This window comes from Cucumis sativus, chromosome 5 (assembly GCF_000004075.3).
Source record: "Cucumis sativus cultivar 9930 chromosome 5, Cucumber_9930_V3, whole genome shotgun sequence".
In the NCBI taxonomy this organism is placed as follows: domain Eukaryota; kingdom Viridiplantae; phylum Streptophyta; class Magnoliopsida; order Cucurbitales; family Cucurbitaceae; genus Cucumis; species Cucumis sativus.
The window spans coordinates 15,045,613-15,065,670 of NC_026659.2; the positions used below are offsets into that span (position 1 = coordinate 15,045,613).

General features: G+C 29.2%; 1 protein-coding gene across 1 annotated transcript; it reads left to right on the top strand.

Annotated features, from left to right (window-relative positions):
• The first annotated feature begins 16,571 nt into the window (after positions 1-16,571).
• LOC101207610 lies at positions 16,572-19,376 on the top strand. Its single transcript, XM_004148862.3, has 2 exons — positions 16,572-16,840; positions 18,502-19,376. The coding sequence occupies exons 1-2, from the start codon at positions 16,747-16,749 to the stop codon at positions 19,170-19,172; spliced, it is 765 nt and encodes a 254-aa protein (XP_004148910.1). The 5' UTR covers positions 16,572-16,746; the 3' UTR covers positions 19,173-19,376.
• Positions 19,377-20,058: the final 682 nt, after the last annotated feature.

The following is a 20,058-nucleotide window of genomic DNA, read 5'->3' on the forward strand; positions in this document are numbered from 1 at the left end:
TGGCCCATTCTTTTGGGTACAACTCTAGTCCAGTTTTAAATATGAATTTATAACCCCGTGCCTTATTCTAATGATTAAAAAAATGACACCTACAATAACTAATTAAAAGTTTATAGATTTGATATCGTGCATACGTTCTTCCAAACACTTTCAATAATATCATATTAGTGTGTTTTAAAAAAAATCTTCTATATTATAAAAAGAGAAAATAAATTTTGTTATATTATAGTTGTGTCATTTATAATAACTTTTTATACAATAAAATAAATTTTATTCTAATTCAATAAGATATCTACTATGAAATCACATCAAATTATACACTCTTTCCCCTATTAATTAATACTTTTTCCTCAATCAAATCATATTTTTTACTCACTACTTTCAATCTCAAACTTTCTTCCTAGCTATTTTTTCTATGTTACTTTTACTCATGAAACTCACGTATCATATCATAAGTTGAATGAATGCACATATTCATGTGTAAACACCTCTTCCCTAAATAGATGCATCCAAATGACATTTATTGCATTTCATCTCAAATAGTTGTGCATCGTCGACAACAACCGCTTATTCAATCTAAAACTTTATTTTTAAAATATATAAATTTATTTTGTAAACTAAAAATTTATTTTACATGTATAATTAACTAAAATGCAATAACATACGGGGTTGTTGCAATAATTAAAATAGTTAACTTATATATAAATATGGCAAAAAAAAATTATCTTTATATATATATATATATATATGATAGATTTAGATAGACATCTACCACTTTAGTGATAGACATTGATAATATATACTAATTTAATATTTTTTTATAAAATAAATATTCAAGTTTTTATAAAACATAATTAAAAAATAAATTATTTACCCTCTCTAAAAAAAAAGTTGCAAAAGACATAAATTCATTACACTTTTTTTTAAGGATAAATAATTGACCAATTTTACTATTTTTTATAACTTTCCTAAATATTATTAAAATTTAAATTTAAATAAATTTGTTAAAAAAGGATTAAAGAAAACTACTACACTATAATCAAAGAAAGTGAAACGCATACTTATTTATTTAAATTATAAAATGAAAATAAAGAATAATGGTATTAATATAAGAAAAAAAAAAAGAATAGTAATTAAAAAAAAAAGTAAAGAAAGTGGATGCGCTCAACCAGATAATCTAGAAAACTTATGTTTTAAGAGTTTATTCAAAACTTTCGAGGTGCTCTCAATAAAGACATCCTAAGATATACTTGAGAGAATCCGTAGATGTTTTAGCATATTACATCACCACAAAACAAACATGATAATCCAGATATTAACTCAATAAATATCTTGGATTCTTGCGAAACAAATGACTCCTAGCCTCAAGGTGTGAGGTTCAAATTTTCACCCACAAACATTAGATAAAGGAGTTCTTGCAAAAATAATAAAAAAATTATGATAATAAAGTATATGACATAACATTTCCCAAAATTGTAAAAGTTTATGCTATAAATAAAATTTGTCTAAAGAAAAGTGCAAATTTATTGATTATAGATGTAGACATAGATATTGATTTTTAATTGTGAATTTTGATGTAGATACTATATATATAGTACTTTATATCTATAATATCTTAACCTATATATAGTACTTTATATCATTCTTAAAAAATTATAAATATAATAAAATGTATGGATAATAGATTTTGAGTGTGGATAGGCTAAATAGCTGATAAACTGGGGTAGGTTCATAAATTTTAGTGATGAGATGTTTTATAATTGAGTAAAAATGATCCCCTAATAATTATCTAAAAGTAATTTTAAAATGGAGTTCGAAAAACTACTCTATCACTTCTTTCTTAATTTCCAACTGTGTTTGGCGGAAGTTAGTTAGCAATTTTTGTTTTTTATAAATAAAAAAAAAAAAATCCAAGGTTTTGTTAAAGAGAAAATTTTGAAAAGTAAATTAAAGTAATGGAATTTGAATTCGGATCTTAAAGGGTAGAGATAATTTGTTTATATTATATTAGATTTTTTTTTTAATAAAACATAAAGTTGGAAGGAAGACTTGAGCCCGCATTTAACATGTTGCTACCAATAAGAGAAATATCAAGTTTGTTTTTGAAAATATAACAAAAAAATTAAAATCTTAAGAATTATTACAAGTGAATTTTTTAAATAAACAAATACTGCTTACCAAATACCCAAGCTACTCCACAAACACAAATGGATAAAAACCTCTGTCTTGCCCTAAACCAAATACAAAAGGATCTAAATCAACACAAATACATTGTATTAAAGTAATTCACACAAATAATTAAGAAAAAAAAAGCTAATTAAAATCACACCAAATTCCAAAACAACCAAAAGTTTAACAAAAATAGCAATAAACACCCATTCAAACATTGGTATAAACAATAATATTAATTATAAACATACAAATGTTATAAAAATCATAAAGACATATAAAAATATTTGAAAAGAGAAATGTTATCAAAATAATTAATAACTATGGTTTATATAACAACTAAATGTTTTTATTTTAGATTACAACTAAAATATGTAATCAGAAAAAATATAAATGAAAAACAAGAAAGATAATAAAATAATATGTGGAACCAACATAAATATATATATAAAAAAAAGTATAAAAATAGAAATCAAGGTAAAATCAAATATGTTATCAGAAAATGGATTTGAATAGATAATATTGTAGAAAAATCGAGAATCTACAATTTAAGTCATTAACAATCTTTTGTTTAGAATTAACACAATATTTTGTTTTAGTTAGAAACCATGAGAAAGGATAGGATAAAATCTCATAACTTCACATTACACACATTACAGTTACAAATAATTTGTTTAAAACAAATGCAATATTTTGTTTTAATTAAAAACCACAAAAAAATGATGATAAAATCTCATATAACTTCATACACGACTACACTGGATGTTTAAATGTAAATCAGTCAGGGCAAAATTGTAATAGGAAAAAGCACACCATGTGAGAGACACATGTTTTGCTGAAGTTTTTCTTTTATTAATTTTCGGTTTTGTCATTTTTCCAATTAAAACCTAAAATCTTGTTATGTTGGCTTTTTGGCCCTTAATCTCAAATTAATTTATTTTAATTATTCAATTGATTTATGTTTTGATAATAACAAATCTGATTTTTTTTATTGACAATTTTATTAATTTGAATAGACCATATCGTAGAGCTTGGAAAAATGATTCTAACGCCTCTTGAATCACCCAAATCGAAGTTCAAATGAAGAAAATATTGCTAAAAGAAGCTTAACGAAAAAATACCCGAGATGGTGACGTGGCGACCAAGCATTCAATTTGAACCAATTAGAGAAAGCCACTTGGAGCAATGAAGAAGTAACAAATGTGGCTTTTTGTTATGTTTTATTGGCTTTTATAAAGAAAATGAATTTAAAAGAAAAATGATTTTAATATTATTATTATTTCTTGTGTCTAACGGCTAGTTTTTTTAAAAGAGGATGAAGTTGTTTTATAGATTTCTTTTTAAACAAAATATTTTGAAAAGACATATTATTATATTATTATTTGTATTGTGTCTAACGGCTAATTAAGTTTAAATCTCAACCATTCATTTTTCTTTTACTTATATCTAATGACCCAAATGATTTTGAATTTATCTTTCCTCTCTTTTTAAATACTTCACATTTACACAAGATCACAACATCTTTACAATCCTCAAGCAAAAAGCCAACATTGTTATTCTCTCTAAAGCTTCCAATTTTTATTCTTTTCATCTTATTCTTGAGAGCTTCTTATTGTATTGTGAGGATTAAATTTGTGAGCTTCAAATTGTATACTCACTCTTTTAGAGAGTTTTCTTTTGTGTGATTTAAAAATTTCAACATATTGTAACGGTTGGATCCTAACCCGTGGAAAGGATCGGGTTTGCTCTTGAACCCGAAAAAGGAGCAAGAATCGGTTCGGCTCAAATCCGTGGAAAGAGTCCAAAGAAGATTTTCAATCAAAATCCCAAGGGGTGCTTGGGAAAGTGGATGTAGGTTGAGTTTAACCGAACCACTATAAAATTACGGTGTCTTCTTCTCTAACTCTTTTCTAATTATTTTTTAATTTAATTTTAGTTACATATTCTTATTGGTTGAGTTTGATTGCATACTTCCATTCATATCTTTTTATCAATCTTGTTATTTAACAAAGTTTACAAAGTTCTTTATTTAAATTTTAGAAAATATCTAATTAGTTGATTTTACTTTTTATTTGTCAAAAAGTTTATTTAAACCCTATTCACCCCCCTCTAGGGTTGCCATACCGATCCAACATGTTATACACTCCAATTCCTCTAGACTGTATCACTAATACCTGTTAGCTATATGGATTATCATACACACTTATGAGACATTTTGGGGAAGGGTTTGATTTATGGTAGGGTTAGTGCTTTCATAATCATAGTATTATAAATAGTTCTAGTGCTATGATAATATGTATTTGGGAAAAATATTATGATAGGTAGTGTCATGATAGTATGCGTGTGGAAAAAAATTATGATAGCAGTGTTATAGTATTTTCTCCCCTAAAATATATACTGTAGATCAAATACACAAATTTATTTTATTAAATAATCTTACTTATGGTATTCATTCAATAAATTTAGCGTTAATTGTGATTTTTTCATGCATATATATTGCACACCAAATTAAAGAAGCTTTCTAAATTGAACGTTCATGTCAATAATTTAAGCCGCAATCTTGTGTTTGCGCTAATATGTTTTTTCATGCATATATATTTATCATTAGATGCAATATTTTTCTTAAAATCATTTTTCTTAATTACGACGTTCATTCCATAAATTTATTATTAAATCGTTACTTTTTTAAGTATATTTTAAAAGTGATTTAAAAAAAGTGTCTAGGTTTAATTATGTTCTAAGCATTCTTGTTTTTAATGTTGTTACATGTCAACACAAAGAATGAGTATAAAAATTTACCTTACATCTAAACATTTTTTTCACTTTTCACTGCATACTAGTGTTAAATATTTCTAACCTTTGGAAAAGTTGAATGAGTATTAATGTAACTTAAAAAATATTTTTGAAACAAATACAGTAACTCCTAACTTTTATAAGAAACAATAAATCCAAGTTAATTTTCTATATAATTTAGTTAGAAAACAAAACCTTTATTAGCTGAAATTAAAATATTTGGATAAGATTGATAGAAACTCAATAAGGTTGATTTTAGGTTTAAACTCAATTAAATAATTTAATAAAAAAAAGACTACTTAATAAACATAATTCAATATTACAATTTTTTGAACGATTTATTTCGTATCTCACAATTGTTGAAGTTGAACTAAAAGAAGAATATATTAAAACAGTATTTAATTTTAGTTTTTTTTTTTTTTTTTTTTTTTTGCAAAAAAACTCCCACATTATATATTAATTTAATTGAAAAATAAAAAAACGATGATGTAAGGTTTTTTCAAACTTTTACTTTTTATGGGGAAAGAGTAGGAGGGATTTTGAGAAGAAGCTTCTATGAGTAAATCGGTTGTCATGGGAGATTATGGTAGGAGTTTGTTTAGGGGATTATGTGCAATCATGGGTAAAAATTGGGTGTTACGGAAACTTAAATCTTCGATTTTCATGACATGGGCAAAAAACATAAGAGTGAGTTATCATAAGAGGCTTCAATTCCCCTTAATATTCACTCCAAACAACTCCTTAAAGTTAAGGGTCTTTAACTCATATAACCTAATTTACCATATGATATTACAAAAAAACACAAATTGCTCAAATTTTATCTAAATGGGCCACAATATTACACAAAAATAGGTCCAAATTACAAATATGCTCATATGGTAGTTTTTTCACACAATATACCGAATTATTTTAATATAGAAATTTGTAGAAAATCGTGGGTCATTTATATAGGAAAGTTATATGACAGTTTTCTTACGTTCCATATTCAAATAAATCATTTCCCTTTTGACAAGGAAGTTATTCAAGGATTTTGTTTTCAGCTGTGAAGAAGAAGCGTTTCATCGATTTTGATAATGAAGAATTTATTTGACGGCCGACCAGTTCCTCTGTTTTCCGACGACCGAAAAATACGAGGTTAGGTTGTATATATTGTATACACAGTAGACATTTGGTATATTAAATATATTAAAGATATTAGTCTGAATAGGCAACGGAATAAAAAATGTGATTTTGCACGTGTTATATCCTAGGGTTTATTGAGGTTTCGAATTGAAGAATACATTTTTTACGACCGTCGCATGATGGTTTTACATATAGATATTTGGTATATGTTATATCTTAGGGTTTAGTGAGGTTTCAGATTGAAATTTTTTTACGACCGTCGCATGATTTTCATTGGTCATCCTGACACACAAATATTACAAATATAGATTGTTATAAAGTATAATTGTAAATAATAAATGATTATATCATATAAAACATCAATTAAAAGTATTATATCTCACGGGTAATATATAAAACTAATATAAATGTAAATAAGATGTGATATATATATAATAAATCACATATACAAAGTATTATATATTACCATAATATTATAAAATTAGTATATTTGTAAATAATATATGGTATGTATATTATAAAACATCAACTAAAAAATATTATACCTTATGGGTAATTTATAAAACTAATATAAATGTAAACAATATGTGATATATATATAATAAATCACATATACAAACTATTATATATTGCGATAATATTATAAAACTAGTATAATTATAAATAATATGTGATATATATTTACAAAGTCACATCAGAAAACCATTAAAACGAGAGGTATATTGTTAACGATATATACGCAGATGATATACTCAGAATGAACTAATCCGGTAGTTTTGTTGTTTAGCTATTTAATTTTAAATGGATAAAAGAACAAATGACTTAGTGTGAACTTTATCATAGCTTCATGTGATGTAGAATTGTATATGCCGGCGACTTGTAAAGAATATGCAGCTTACGATTATTACAAAATTAATACAAATTGAGAAAACAATGTAATAAGAATTTCGAAATTTATGATCGAATTTCTAAAAGCTTCAAGTGATGGAGAAGGATAGGTAAAAATAACTGTCAGAAGAACAGGTAAAATTATAATCTTGGAAAGAATATATAAATAGGTTATTACACATTAGAATAAAATGATCAATATTATAATATATTTTGATTTATAATTAATTGAAAAGATACTTCAAATTTATTATCATATTAATTAATCACATTAAATTAAGAAAGTTATGAATTTATATTAAATTCAAATCAATTTAAATAAGAAAATATTTCAAATAATCTTACGAATATAATATGTAATTAATATTTGTATTATATAATTAATAATTATTGAAAGGTTATAATTGTCCATAGAATATTATCGTTCTTATTTAAGAAAATAATTTTCAAATTAGGACATCTGTGAAATTTCTTATTCAATTAATGTCTTTTGTCTAAATCTTTCTAAAGTTAAATAATCTATATTTATTCCTATTCTAAATTTATTTTGCATTCTACGTATAAATATTTTTGGATGGATTGTTTTATTTGCAACTATCCCATTATATATATATGGATCTCGAGAGAGAAAAAACAAACGATATAAAGTAATACAAAAAAAATGGTATACATCACACATAATAATCAATGTGTAATGAATTGGAGAGTCATGTTAGACCTAATAAAATGATAAGATATGATTACAAATTTGGGGGTAGGATTAACAATGTAAAGTGTGGAAAACACAATCCATTAGTAACAAGGCAAGTCCTATAAACTTATGAATCTCATTGATTGATTACACATTTTGTAATTATGCAAAACCTTGACCTAAAATTGAATGCCAATATGAGCCGATATAGACAAGTTAAACACTACTTTAGAATTATGGCCTTGTATGATAATGTGTAACTCAGGGAGGACGTGACCTACAAAATAAGTAAAATTTAGATATCAGTGCAATACTTGCAACAAAATCTCATATTTCTGGGTTAGAAAGAGGTTCTTTTTGATGTTGTAGCAAGAGTTTTAGGGCAAAGAATGAATTTATTTATGCTGAAGTTACAATGATATATTTGTACGAAATATTTTATTTGTGGGATCATGATTAAGGTTTTGGAGTTAGATTAATTAAGTTTATGCTCGAGCTAAATGCATTGAGTCATGCATTTGAAATGTCTGCTTCATCAAATGGAAAAGGTGGATCTCATGTCACACCTCGTCCTGTACGCTTTCTTATTAGCTATCCTAGACGTTGTATGACTTTGAATATCTTGACGTGTTAAATGCCAAAATACTCGACTTGAGGTTTTTAAGGTTTACTTAATCGCCCGTCTTCTTAAACTTATATTAGAAAATTATACTTTAGGTGATACACAAAATTTAACACAACAAATGAAACTAAAACTAAATTTTTATTACTAAAGTTGTGTGATTACAACACTTTACAAGAATACATAACGATAGTTAAGCTTAATCTAAATACCTTGAAAGTCTCTTCTCGTCAAGCAAGTCTTTCACCATTTTCTTTATTTTGGTCTTAACGCCTGATACCTGAAAGGTAAAACTTAAAACATAAGTCAAAGATTTAGTGAGGTTTTTAAGAATTTCTTTTCGCAAAATACATTTTTTTTTGTAAATCATTGCCCTAATCATATCACTTATACATAACTTTTCAAATAAACATACATTTCACATAAAACACACATTGGTGAACAATCATTCCTTTCGCTAAGGATCTAAATCATTCTCTACACAAAAACTCATCATCTTGCGTTTAGACTACTGAGATGACCTTCTCATCATCAGCATTCGAGAATATCTTGACTTATTCCTTGTTGCTTAGGTCAAGACGAAATACACATCTTTTATACATTGTCCCTCCTCATATCACCATGCACATTTTTATACATGGTTGTCTTTACTTTTTATGTGCACATAACAATTAGCTCATTGATAGAAAGCAGACTAATGGTTTAAACACCATTTCTTAGTCAGTGAAAGCACATAAAATATATTTTAATCATAATATAAGCTTATCATTTGAAATCTCTTTGAAAACATTCACATTGAAATCATCATTTTAAATCATTAAGGACTTTATAAGGAAAACTTTTAGCATATAAACACGTTATAGAAAACACTCACTAAAACTTTAGTCTTGAGATCGAAATTCTTCTTTACTTCTTCTTCTTCTTCTTGCGTAGCACTTCCGCAACACTTCCACACTTAAATTTTCTTCTAAATTTTCAGAGTATCAATACTAAATAATATGGTTTGATCCCCTATTTATACAACACCTAAAACAACTTAGTCATCCTTAATCTCTTGATATCACACTAACTCCTACTTATAGTGGTACAGTACGTGTAAACTCAAGGTTTAACTTAAATATGCTTAGCTTAATCTTCTACACGTGGCCCATTAAGAAAACTTATGAATTTTTTAGAAGTTTTCTTACTTCTTCTCACCTAGTTTTCCTCTCGCCAAACACCTTGATTGCATAATGCATTAATCTTCATAAGTCTTGTCCCATTACCTTATCATGAGTTAACTTAATTGCTAACTCTGAACGCGTAGTCTTACTTCATCGCCAAGTCTTAATTTCTCTTCCCATCCTTTTATTCAAAACTCATATTTCTATACTTAACCAAAATTTTAACCTTCAAACTTAGGTACGAGGCTTACACCTCAACTGAGACTAAACAAGTCAATAGCTCAACCTCTCTTCTCTCTTCTCTCCTACACTCCCAACTTTGTTATGAGATGTGAGGTTTTTTAGAGATCAAGCTAGGAAAATTTTTGGAGAAGATTTTTCCCTCTCTAGAAAACCTAGTTCTCTTTGTAATGACATTTGAGAGGAAAGTGAAGAAATCCTTACTAGAAAGACCAAAAAAATAAGAATATAAATTGTATCATATACTATTAACATATTATTCCCTACTTTAATTTGAACACTTCAAATTATTCTTTTAAAACGTCATTGGTTGTGAGCTAGAAAGGAAACCTAATGGATCTACAAATTATAAGCTCTAATAATATGAGATTAATTAATCTAACTTTTTAATTAAATTAATCAACATTCACTAACTATGTGGCAAGCCACTAGACTCATGGTTGCACTCATATGCACTGTATAAGACATGTTGCGTCCATGGATATAACCATTTCATGTAAGTCCGTTTATTCACAAGTTGTTCGCAATTATAGTTGGATCAAATTTCTATTTTCCCATGTAATTATTGCTTAATCCTCAAATACCACTGATCATCTAATGAATAATTTATTTTTAGTTCATTCATAAACCAAGTGCCTGTCAAGCTAGTGAGAAGGTGAGGTCCATTGTTCCAGTTATAAAGTCAGCACTTAAGTGAACTACTCACTTACTTACTTTAAGCAACAAATAGTGAATTCCATCTTGAGAAATTACATTCCTAGAAAAGTATATTTATGCTTTCACACACTCACAAATGTCACGCAAAAAACATAGACATCAACTGAAACAAATAAAGTTAAGAGACATAGAAATTGGTAACCCAGTTCAATGATATGCCACCTACGTTTGTGGGACATTTTTCTTAGGAAATATAATTCACTAATATTGAAAGTTATGCAGTTTACAATGCAATACTTGTCTTTAATACTTCTACTATGTGACTCATATAGAGCTTAACTTGATGATTACCTAGGCTCCCCTTAGATGCGAGACTCCCTCTCAATGTATACTTAGGCCTTCCCTAAGTTGTGAGCTCCCCTCTCTCTCCACGTGCTTAGGCTCCCTCTAAGAGTGACAATATCAGTGACTTCACTTCGCTCCCTTTTAGTAAGCACGAATCTTCTCTCATGATAATATCTTCTATTCTGATCAACAAACTCCCTTCACTAATAGAACTTAGACTCCCCCTAAGAAAAAGAATCTTTTAGCGTAGTTGATTTTTAGTCTTCGCCTAAGACTAAGAATCTCTTCTCAATAGCAAATGTTTATACTCCCCTTAAACCTAAATAATCTTAAGTATATAGCGAACAACAAATGAAGAACTTATAGTGAAACGTGATGAGCAACGAGCAAATACAAAGAAGAACACAATGGTCATATGAAGAACAACTATTGCTAAAAAAAAGTTGTTGCTTGCATGAAGAACATTGTGTGGTTACATGATAATCATGTTTAGCTTCTTCAATAAATAAAATTAACAACCCTAAATGGATTTCATAAGTTGCTTTAAGTACTCTAATCCATGAATGAAAAAAGCTTCCAATAGGAAAAGATAAGACAACCTTCCGAAAAGGAAAAGATACCAAATAAAATAATTTAGTCACAATATTCTAATGAGGAAAATATTCGCACGAGAATCTTATGATGTTAAATATGAATGTTATTGCACAAGACAACCACATAAAATCCTACCTTAGAAAAATATTACGGCAACAACTAAAATCTCCAACAGTTTTTAGCCTATTATTCGACCAGTCCCCAAAACGGTATCTTATTTAGTTGGCGACTCAAACCATTATCGGTCGTGCAAATCAAAGAACGAGCCCTCATTGGCAAGAGTTCATAACTCACTTTAGGATTAAGATTGAGTTACATATGATCATCATGGTGAAATATTAATATTTTCAATTAATAGAGTTATGAAGAGAAATTAGTTATTTCACAGTTCAATCTTATACAAACTCCTTGTATAGTATACTTTCACTAACATGTCTTCACATGATCAAATAAGATTGCTTGTAATACTTACACAGTGGGTCGTATCCATAGTATCACAAAGGTAAGACACCATACCTAAATTACAAAGGTAAGACACCAAACCTTATCCATATATTGTATAGTCTTTAGATTATTGCTTAAACATGATTCATCTGTATGCCAACTGCATAAAGGGTGTTTTGATAAGGAGTTGGTTATTGGAATCCTAGCTTATTGTAGTTGAGTTATAATAGTTTGTATTTGTGGTATAGATTAATTTAGTTTAGGTCATAATAGTGTGTGTTTGAGGTGTAAATATTTTAGTTTGACAAGAAAATAGTAAACATTATAACAAAGAATAAAAAAATGATGAATGTGGAATAGTAAAAATTATAGCAAATAGCAAATAGTTAAACTATAGTGATAAACATCTACGATGTGCTTATTTTTACTTCCTAATTCAGGGTTGATTTTACTAGATTTAATTTATTTGATTGTGTTCCTTAGAAGATTAAGGGCAATTTTTCATTTGGGAGCAAAAGAGACGAAAATAAACAAAATCGAGTTCATTTGGAGCAAAAATGAAGAAACTACACAAAATTTAAAAAATGCCCCTAAAAGTTGAACAATGTAGCAACAATGACCTAAACGTTACAACACCATTGATAACTTGTAGAAAGATACAAGTTATTGTGGCCTTTTAGGTAAAACAATGGAGTCAAAATATAGAATAAAGGACCAAAACATGTAGCCTTTAGTGCAAATTTATAATGTTAAGAGAATGCACTTTACATAAGTCATCATGTTTGGTTAACTATGCTTTTAAGTATTTTTACACTCAAGATGGCAAAAAGAAGAAAAGAAGCGAATCGCAAAATGAATCTCATGCAAGAACTTAACGATAAGCAAGAAATATGGTGATTTACATCACGAGGCGAGATACCAACACATCATGCAAGATGGTTCTCTAGAAGACAAAAGTAGTAGTTGGAGCTGATGTGACAATAAACGACTACTTTCTGCACTGATATTTGTAGGCAAGGACGAATGTGCAATAAAGTATAATTCATTTTTCACCTAAGTATGCCTTTAAAAGACTCCAACTCCACCATGAACAAAGATAAGAGGAGACCATCCCTTAAGGAGGCCGATGAAAGAATGAGTTTTAGAATCCTTCACTATCCGTAGTAGTAGTTCTTTTTCCACCTCTTCTCTTGTCAACTTCTGAGTGAGAGCTTATAGAGAGATTGGAGAGAGAAGCTCACCTACTATTCCCCTAACTTGTAAAAGAATCAAAGAATGCATGACAAATGCAACTTGACACATCACTTTACTTTCCATTTTTGTACTTTGTAATGTATTGTTTGAGTGTATTATTCTCATGGTTGAGAAGCCTACATCACTAATACAATGCACATTTTATCCAATGTCTCTCTTTCATCTCTTTACTATTCACTACTATGTTGGATTATTTTAAGTAGTTTAAGTATGTGATTATGTGTTGGAATGTGGTGTTTAATTAGGTGCCAAGAGGTTGCTTGCCTTAAATAGAGAGAATATGTGATGCTTATAAGTAAGAAAATCTAGATATATATATCGCTTGATCTATCTTTACCATTTGTGTCCTGTAAAGAGGACAAGTGTGGTGTTTAGGCGTCGAGAGGTTACTTGCCTTAAATATAAGATGGTTAAATGATCTATATCGCATCAAGGACATCTCACATGGCTTAAATCACCTACAATGCAAATATTTTCCTTCATCTTTCTTAATGCAAATTAGTTCACATTCCATAATCATTCTATTCGATTCCCTTACTACAGAATCCTCAGTGTAAATAATTAGATTAGTATAATTTTACTTTTATACTGTATAGAATTTATATTGTCTGAAATTAGAAGTAGGCTTTATAACTAAGTTTGATAGAAATTCTCTGTGTTCAACCATGACTTACCCATAAAACCTCTCGCTTCACTTACACTTGGACAAGTATGAGGAGAACTTGTACTCAACGCAAAATTAGAAGAAATATCAATGCATGGTGAGGAAGTATACCTTTTATAGCATGATCCTCACTTAAAGGCAAAGTTAGCACTTTTTATCGCATAACTTAGTTTGCTCGCGTTGCAAGTCATAGTAATAGATCTAGATCCCTAAATGATGAGTCAACAAATATAATTAAGCGAATGAGGGACACAAAACCAAGTAAAGAAGGGTTGAAAAGCTGTTAGAGGAAGATAAACCACTTGGCGTTTTCTTTTAAGTTTTAATGTTATTGTTTTATCTTGTAAAGTGTTGTAGAACACTGATTTAAAATTAATAAAGGATTAGTTAATATTATTATGTTGCGTTAAGTGTTTACCGCATAAAGTATGAATTTAAGTTAAGTATAAAGTCATCAAGTGTTTAAAGCAAAACTAAAAGGACTTAAGTTTGAGCGAGGCGTTAGAGTCAAACCTCAAGGCTCAAATAATGTCGCATAACGCATGACAAGCATCGAGGTGCTTGCAAGACGAGGTGTGACATGCAATTGCGTATTATAGAAGATGTATTGGTTAAGGTAGACAAATTCATATTTTCAACTGATTTTTTTGGTACTGAACATGGACAAAGATGCTGATATTCTCACCATCATGGGAAGACCATTTTTGGCCACTGGAAGGTCACTAATTGACGTGCAAGATGGAAGCTTCTTTCATTCACTAATATGAGTACAAAAAAATTCACTTATTATTGTTTGATGTTTTTTAGTTTGTTCATAACTAGCTAAATTTTTCGATAGATTAGGAGGATAGACCAATTTTTCTCTAAAAACATATACAAGTAAAATATGAGTTAATTAAAAGGTTGATTTAACTGTAGGTTGTTAAGTGCTAAAAAAATAAGGCTAAGATCACTTCCAACGCATAGTAGGCTTAGGTCACTTCCAACGCACACTACCTACGATCCATTGCATTTTTCCCAAATTTACAAACGAACACAACACTTAATAATAAATAATAATAATAATAACAACAGGCACCTTAGTAACATATTACTTTTTTGAAATGCACGAAGAATTAATATTTGGTGCATGAATCAAGGTAGGAGAAAAACTGAAAAAAAGCTCTATTTTTCTTCATGCTTATATTTGTTTTTTGAATTAAAATGACTTACACACAGGGGAGATGATAAGATTTGGCCACGAATTGAGGACGACAATGGACTTGACCATTTCTCTATAAGTGATCTTTATCTTGTTATTCTCTTAGGCATGCTAAATTGGAAATTCATTATAAAAACCAATTTAGGTCCTAAAGCCTGGTCGTTAATTAGTTATTCTAAATAGTATTTAATTCAATTATTAAATTATCTATTACAATAAAAATTCAATATTATTACATAAAATCTGAAAAGTAGGAACTTTTTGGAGCAAGGACTGTCTTAATAACTACCTCCTTCCCATAATAAATGCTATCTTGTAATATTCAATTAACTATACTCAACATCATTTTAAAATCTCTTTTGTCCCATGAAATGGTGACATGTAAGTGCACATGATCAAATTGTAATGAAACCGCTTGAAAGGCAAACATCTTTCTTAATGATCAAACTTTGGTTTTAACTTAGCTATTCTAGAATCTAATTAATGATTTTGAATTTGTTTCAATTGAGTTGAGCAAAGATTACAGTAACAAAAATGAAAATTCAAGATATGAGATGTTGCAGGTCGATGAATTCATTACTTATTTGATTGATGAATAAATTGACACTTCATCAAATGTGAATATGAACTTTAATCCATATTATTTTCTAGCTTTTGTTTTTCTCTCAAGTTGCTATTTCTTACGATTATTAGTCATCCTTAAACAAGCTCACTTATTAAGTTCCGAAGCGTTTATATATATATATTTTATAATTATTGTTATCGATAATACTGTTCGTTTTTAATTCTCTACGTGAAATGTTTAAATTTTAAATGTATAACTCAAAATCAATTTTATAACTATTGTAAGTAACTAAGTAATTAGAGTTTGTTTAATACATATTTAGAAAGATTTCGTTATTTTATTTCATCTCGCAAATACTTTGCAATTTTTAAATTTTAAATGTCTAATTTTAAATAATTCATATACTTGTTTTATGTGATTTAGAGTGTTTCTTATACGTGATTTAGGAAGCAAGCTAATATTCGAACTTGAAAATTTTAATTGTATACTTTAAAGTTGCTAAAACATGTTAAAAGCATTCAAAATTACCTTGGCTACTTAAAACAAACATAAAACTGATTTGAGATTGAAAATTTAATTTTGAGAATTGCGAGAGACGTGAAATGAAATAATATGTATAAAATCACTCAAAATTACTTAAAACTAGGAATGAACCTTTTCATTTCACTTTTTGTTTGCGCCGAAAGATAAATAATTTATTTATTTTTAATTGTTTTTCAAAAATTCCTAAATTTATAAATTAATTTGAGGTTCTCTTAAAAAAATATAACAAAATGCTAAAATATTAACAATTTTAAAAATGAAAAAGATTGTTAGACTCACAATGAAAAATAAAAAAAAAAGCTAATAAAAAATATAAAAAAGTAACTAATGATTAATTGACACGGAGGATGCATAGTATATTTGATAAATGATAATTTATATTCGACTATTTTCAAGATTTTTCTACGAAGTCTAGATTAGATTTGAGTTTTTTTTTAAAGATTTTTTGGTACAAGTACTAACAATATTTTTTTTTGGCATAGGAAGTTTTGAGTTTTTTTCAAGATTGTTTTCGTAAATAAAATAAATTGAAAGTATTTATAAAAATGTTCTTAAAAATTTAAATAATTTGTTTTTTTGCTACAGTCCAAAATGTTTTTAAATAAATATAGAATCAAAGTGGTAGGTTTTTCCTTGTCGTTGCAAGTCATTTTGCTTCATTCCTCCGCTAGTTTTCTCCATAACCCTTCCCTTTAAGCTTTCTGCTCTTTCTTCATCTCTCTCCCTAACAAATTCTTATCTTCTTTAAATGGAATCGTAATCCGTGCGATTTTTCTTCATAGTCCCGTAAGATGGGAGTGCTGTCGAATAAGATTTCAAGGGAGGAATTGAAACCGGGGGATCACATCTATTCTTGGAGGCAGGCCTATATTTATGCTCATCACGGTTTCTCCCCTTTATCATTCTTCTAGATTTCTTATTTTTTTATTTTTTATTTTTATTTTTTTTTCTAATGCTGCCGTAATTTTCTTTTTACCCTTTTGCATTTTGTATCCTCGTATTCTCTGGTTTGCCATCAATTGCGTAACTGCATTCTGAGATCTCTACTCATGATTGCTATATTGTTTTTCTTTAATGGGTATTCGATTTTCTTCTAGAATTTTTCATTTCATCGTCGCTTGCGTAGTTTGAAATTTATCGGGAGTAGATTTGGGTATTTTCCTTGAACCATGAGGGGTGGGAAGAGATGGCGTTGGACATAATTTATGCTAATTTCTTTGATTATGAATTTTAACTCGTTAGTATATTTTATAGATGTGAAGAGATTAGATTCCCATTGCTCTAATGACTGTCCAGTGGAGTTGCTTATAAATTAAGTAAACAAATAAAAAAAAATAAAAAATAAAAGAAAAGAAAAATCCCCTGAATGTGAGTTACTCATATGGAGTATGTCTTATCCTTTTTTGGCTACTTGATTTTGTATTGTTTCCACTTTGCGAGCAGGCCCAAATCTTTTATTTTTTTCTAAGAGGGGCGAAATTTTATGTTTTAACTTTTTGTGTATAAACTGTTTGACCCAAAACATTTAGAGGGAAAATTAGATGAAAAGCTATAAAATCTAGCCTTTGTATTCTAGTTTTGAATCTAAGATAAATTAGGAGTAATTACTCCCTCTCTCCAAGTTTTTTTCCCCTTACGGTCTCCCTCCATTTACCAGAAGTGAAACTTTATGTTGTTATTCCTAAGTTCTCTGTCTTTGGGCTTGAGCTATCTTCTTTGCCTCTCTTCGTTGTGTAATACTTAGTTAGGCTTGAGCTAGCTTCTTTGCCTCTCTTCGTTGTGTAATACTTAGTTACTTCTCTAGCAATAGAATTAACACGTTTATATTCAGATATGTTATACTGTGAACAAATTGGGAAAGTGATGGTATAAGTTATTAGTTAACCCACTTCCTAGATGCAATATTTGGTGATTGTATGTTTTATGCTGATATGACTTATGTGTTTGCTATACTTCTCAAATTCTTTGTATATGCCACTCAAGTCCGCCTCTTCTGCTGCTGGGGTCCAGCTTCTTTTTGGTTGATATATAGAATCCTTCTTCCCTCTTCACAGATTTGTGCTTAATTGGCCTTCCACTTACAGTGATGGAATTGTATATTCTTGACATCATGGAGAAATTTATTTATTTGCTGGACTGCGACATCGAACATTCTTTTTAGTTCGGGACTCGGGAGGCCATGTGATTGGTCCATTACTTTAATGTTTAAAGTGGCTTTGAAAGCTATTACATAATAGTTTTCCTAGAGTGTGTTTTGAAGTTATCTTTTTTAATGAATTTGTATGTGCGCTTTCTTTTGAGAGGAAAAGTGGATGAGGCACAGGAAGGGTTTTTCTTAATCTATTGTCGCATGTTGATCGAATATCATAGAGGAAATCCTTGAGAATATGGAAATGTGGGGGGAAAATGTCGTTCTTAAGTGACTCATTGTTCCCAATTATCACTTATCAGTAGATGTTTCTCTTTAAATGCTACAACTTTTGTAAAGTAATCAATTCTGGATGATGGATATTGTCATTTTGACTTTCCTACTTATACTACTTCAGGGATTTTTATTGGTGATGGAAAAGTGATCCACTTCACTCGGGGAGGAGGCCTGGAGATTGGCTCAGGAACAGTATTAGACCGATTCCTTGTTAGTTCATCTCCTCATTCTCCAGACAGTCCATGTCCTGTATGTGGTGATCAGTCACTTGGTGATGGCGTAATCTGTTCGTGTTTGGATTGTTTTCTTGCTGGTGGTGATCTTTACATTTTTGAATATGGCGTCACGCCTGTGTTCTTTCTTGCGAAAGCCCGTGGCGGGACTTGCACTCTTGCTTCTTCTGATTCATCTGAAGTTGTCCTACATCGTGCTTCTTTTCTCTTCCAAAATGGCTTTGGTATGTACAACATCTTCAAGAACAACTGTGAAGACTTTGCCATCTATTGTAAAACAGGATTGCTTGTTTATACGACCCTCAGCGTTGGTAGGAGCGGGCAGGCTGCATCATTTCTTGCAGCCACGAGTGCGATTATTTCTTCACCACTTCGATATTTAACCACAAGTTGTAGCGGTCTAGCGCTTGTGGGTTTGGGTACGTATTGTGTTAGTCGACTTGTTTCTGACATTGGAGTGCGTCGTGATGTTGTTAAAATCCCGGTCGAGGAACTTGTGGCTAGAGCTAGCAGCAGCAATACTCCAGAGGAGGCACCCCAGACGGCCAAGGAAAAGTAGTTGACTAGTGTTGTTGTTGGCTTCGACTAAATCAAAGAATTGTCTTGAAAGTGTGAACAGTCGATTCTTAATTATGTACTGCTTGTATTAATTGTATTGGAATTTGAATCCACATTGTTGAAACTAAATTTAGGTTATGTTGTTATCTATCACTGATTTGTGGTTCTCGTTTAACTATAAACTACCTTCATTTGTTGTTGTTTATCAGTCTTCTATATTTCGTATTGAAATGTAGAATCCATTACCAAATCCGTAATTAACTAATTCAATTTGATTGCGAAGGAAGGGCCATCAATCTGATTATATTTGGTTTTCAAGTTAGATTTTGCACCACCATTTTTAACTTTTCCTTGATTTTCCTTTTGTTTATAACCATCATTTATATTTTTATTTATAACCATGTCCGTAACAGTATTGGTGATTACTTACCATAAGTAACGATATCAGTATCAAATAATATCATCTTATTAAATACAATAACAATAAATGAGAAGCAAATTATGGAAATCCATTACAATTCTACGTGAATGTAAATGGTTTACAATTATGCCAATTTTGAATACAAATTACAGAACATGACAAAAAATGTTTGTATTGTGGATTTTATTACACTCTCTGTTGAAGTTCAGATTTTGGGGCCTACAAAGTGACAAATTCTAATGTATTCAAATCTATCAAATTATTGAAAATATTTTTATTATGATATTTTTTTTAGTACAGTAAATGTCAATCAATGTTAAAACTATGTCCACAGCTGATGTTGGCTAATGACATTTCTAAAATGCTTGAAGTTCACTAACTCATAAAAACTATTTAAGGATCATTACCATAATTGGTATGGTAACACATATATTATTTATCATTTAGCATTTTTATTATGACTTCT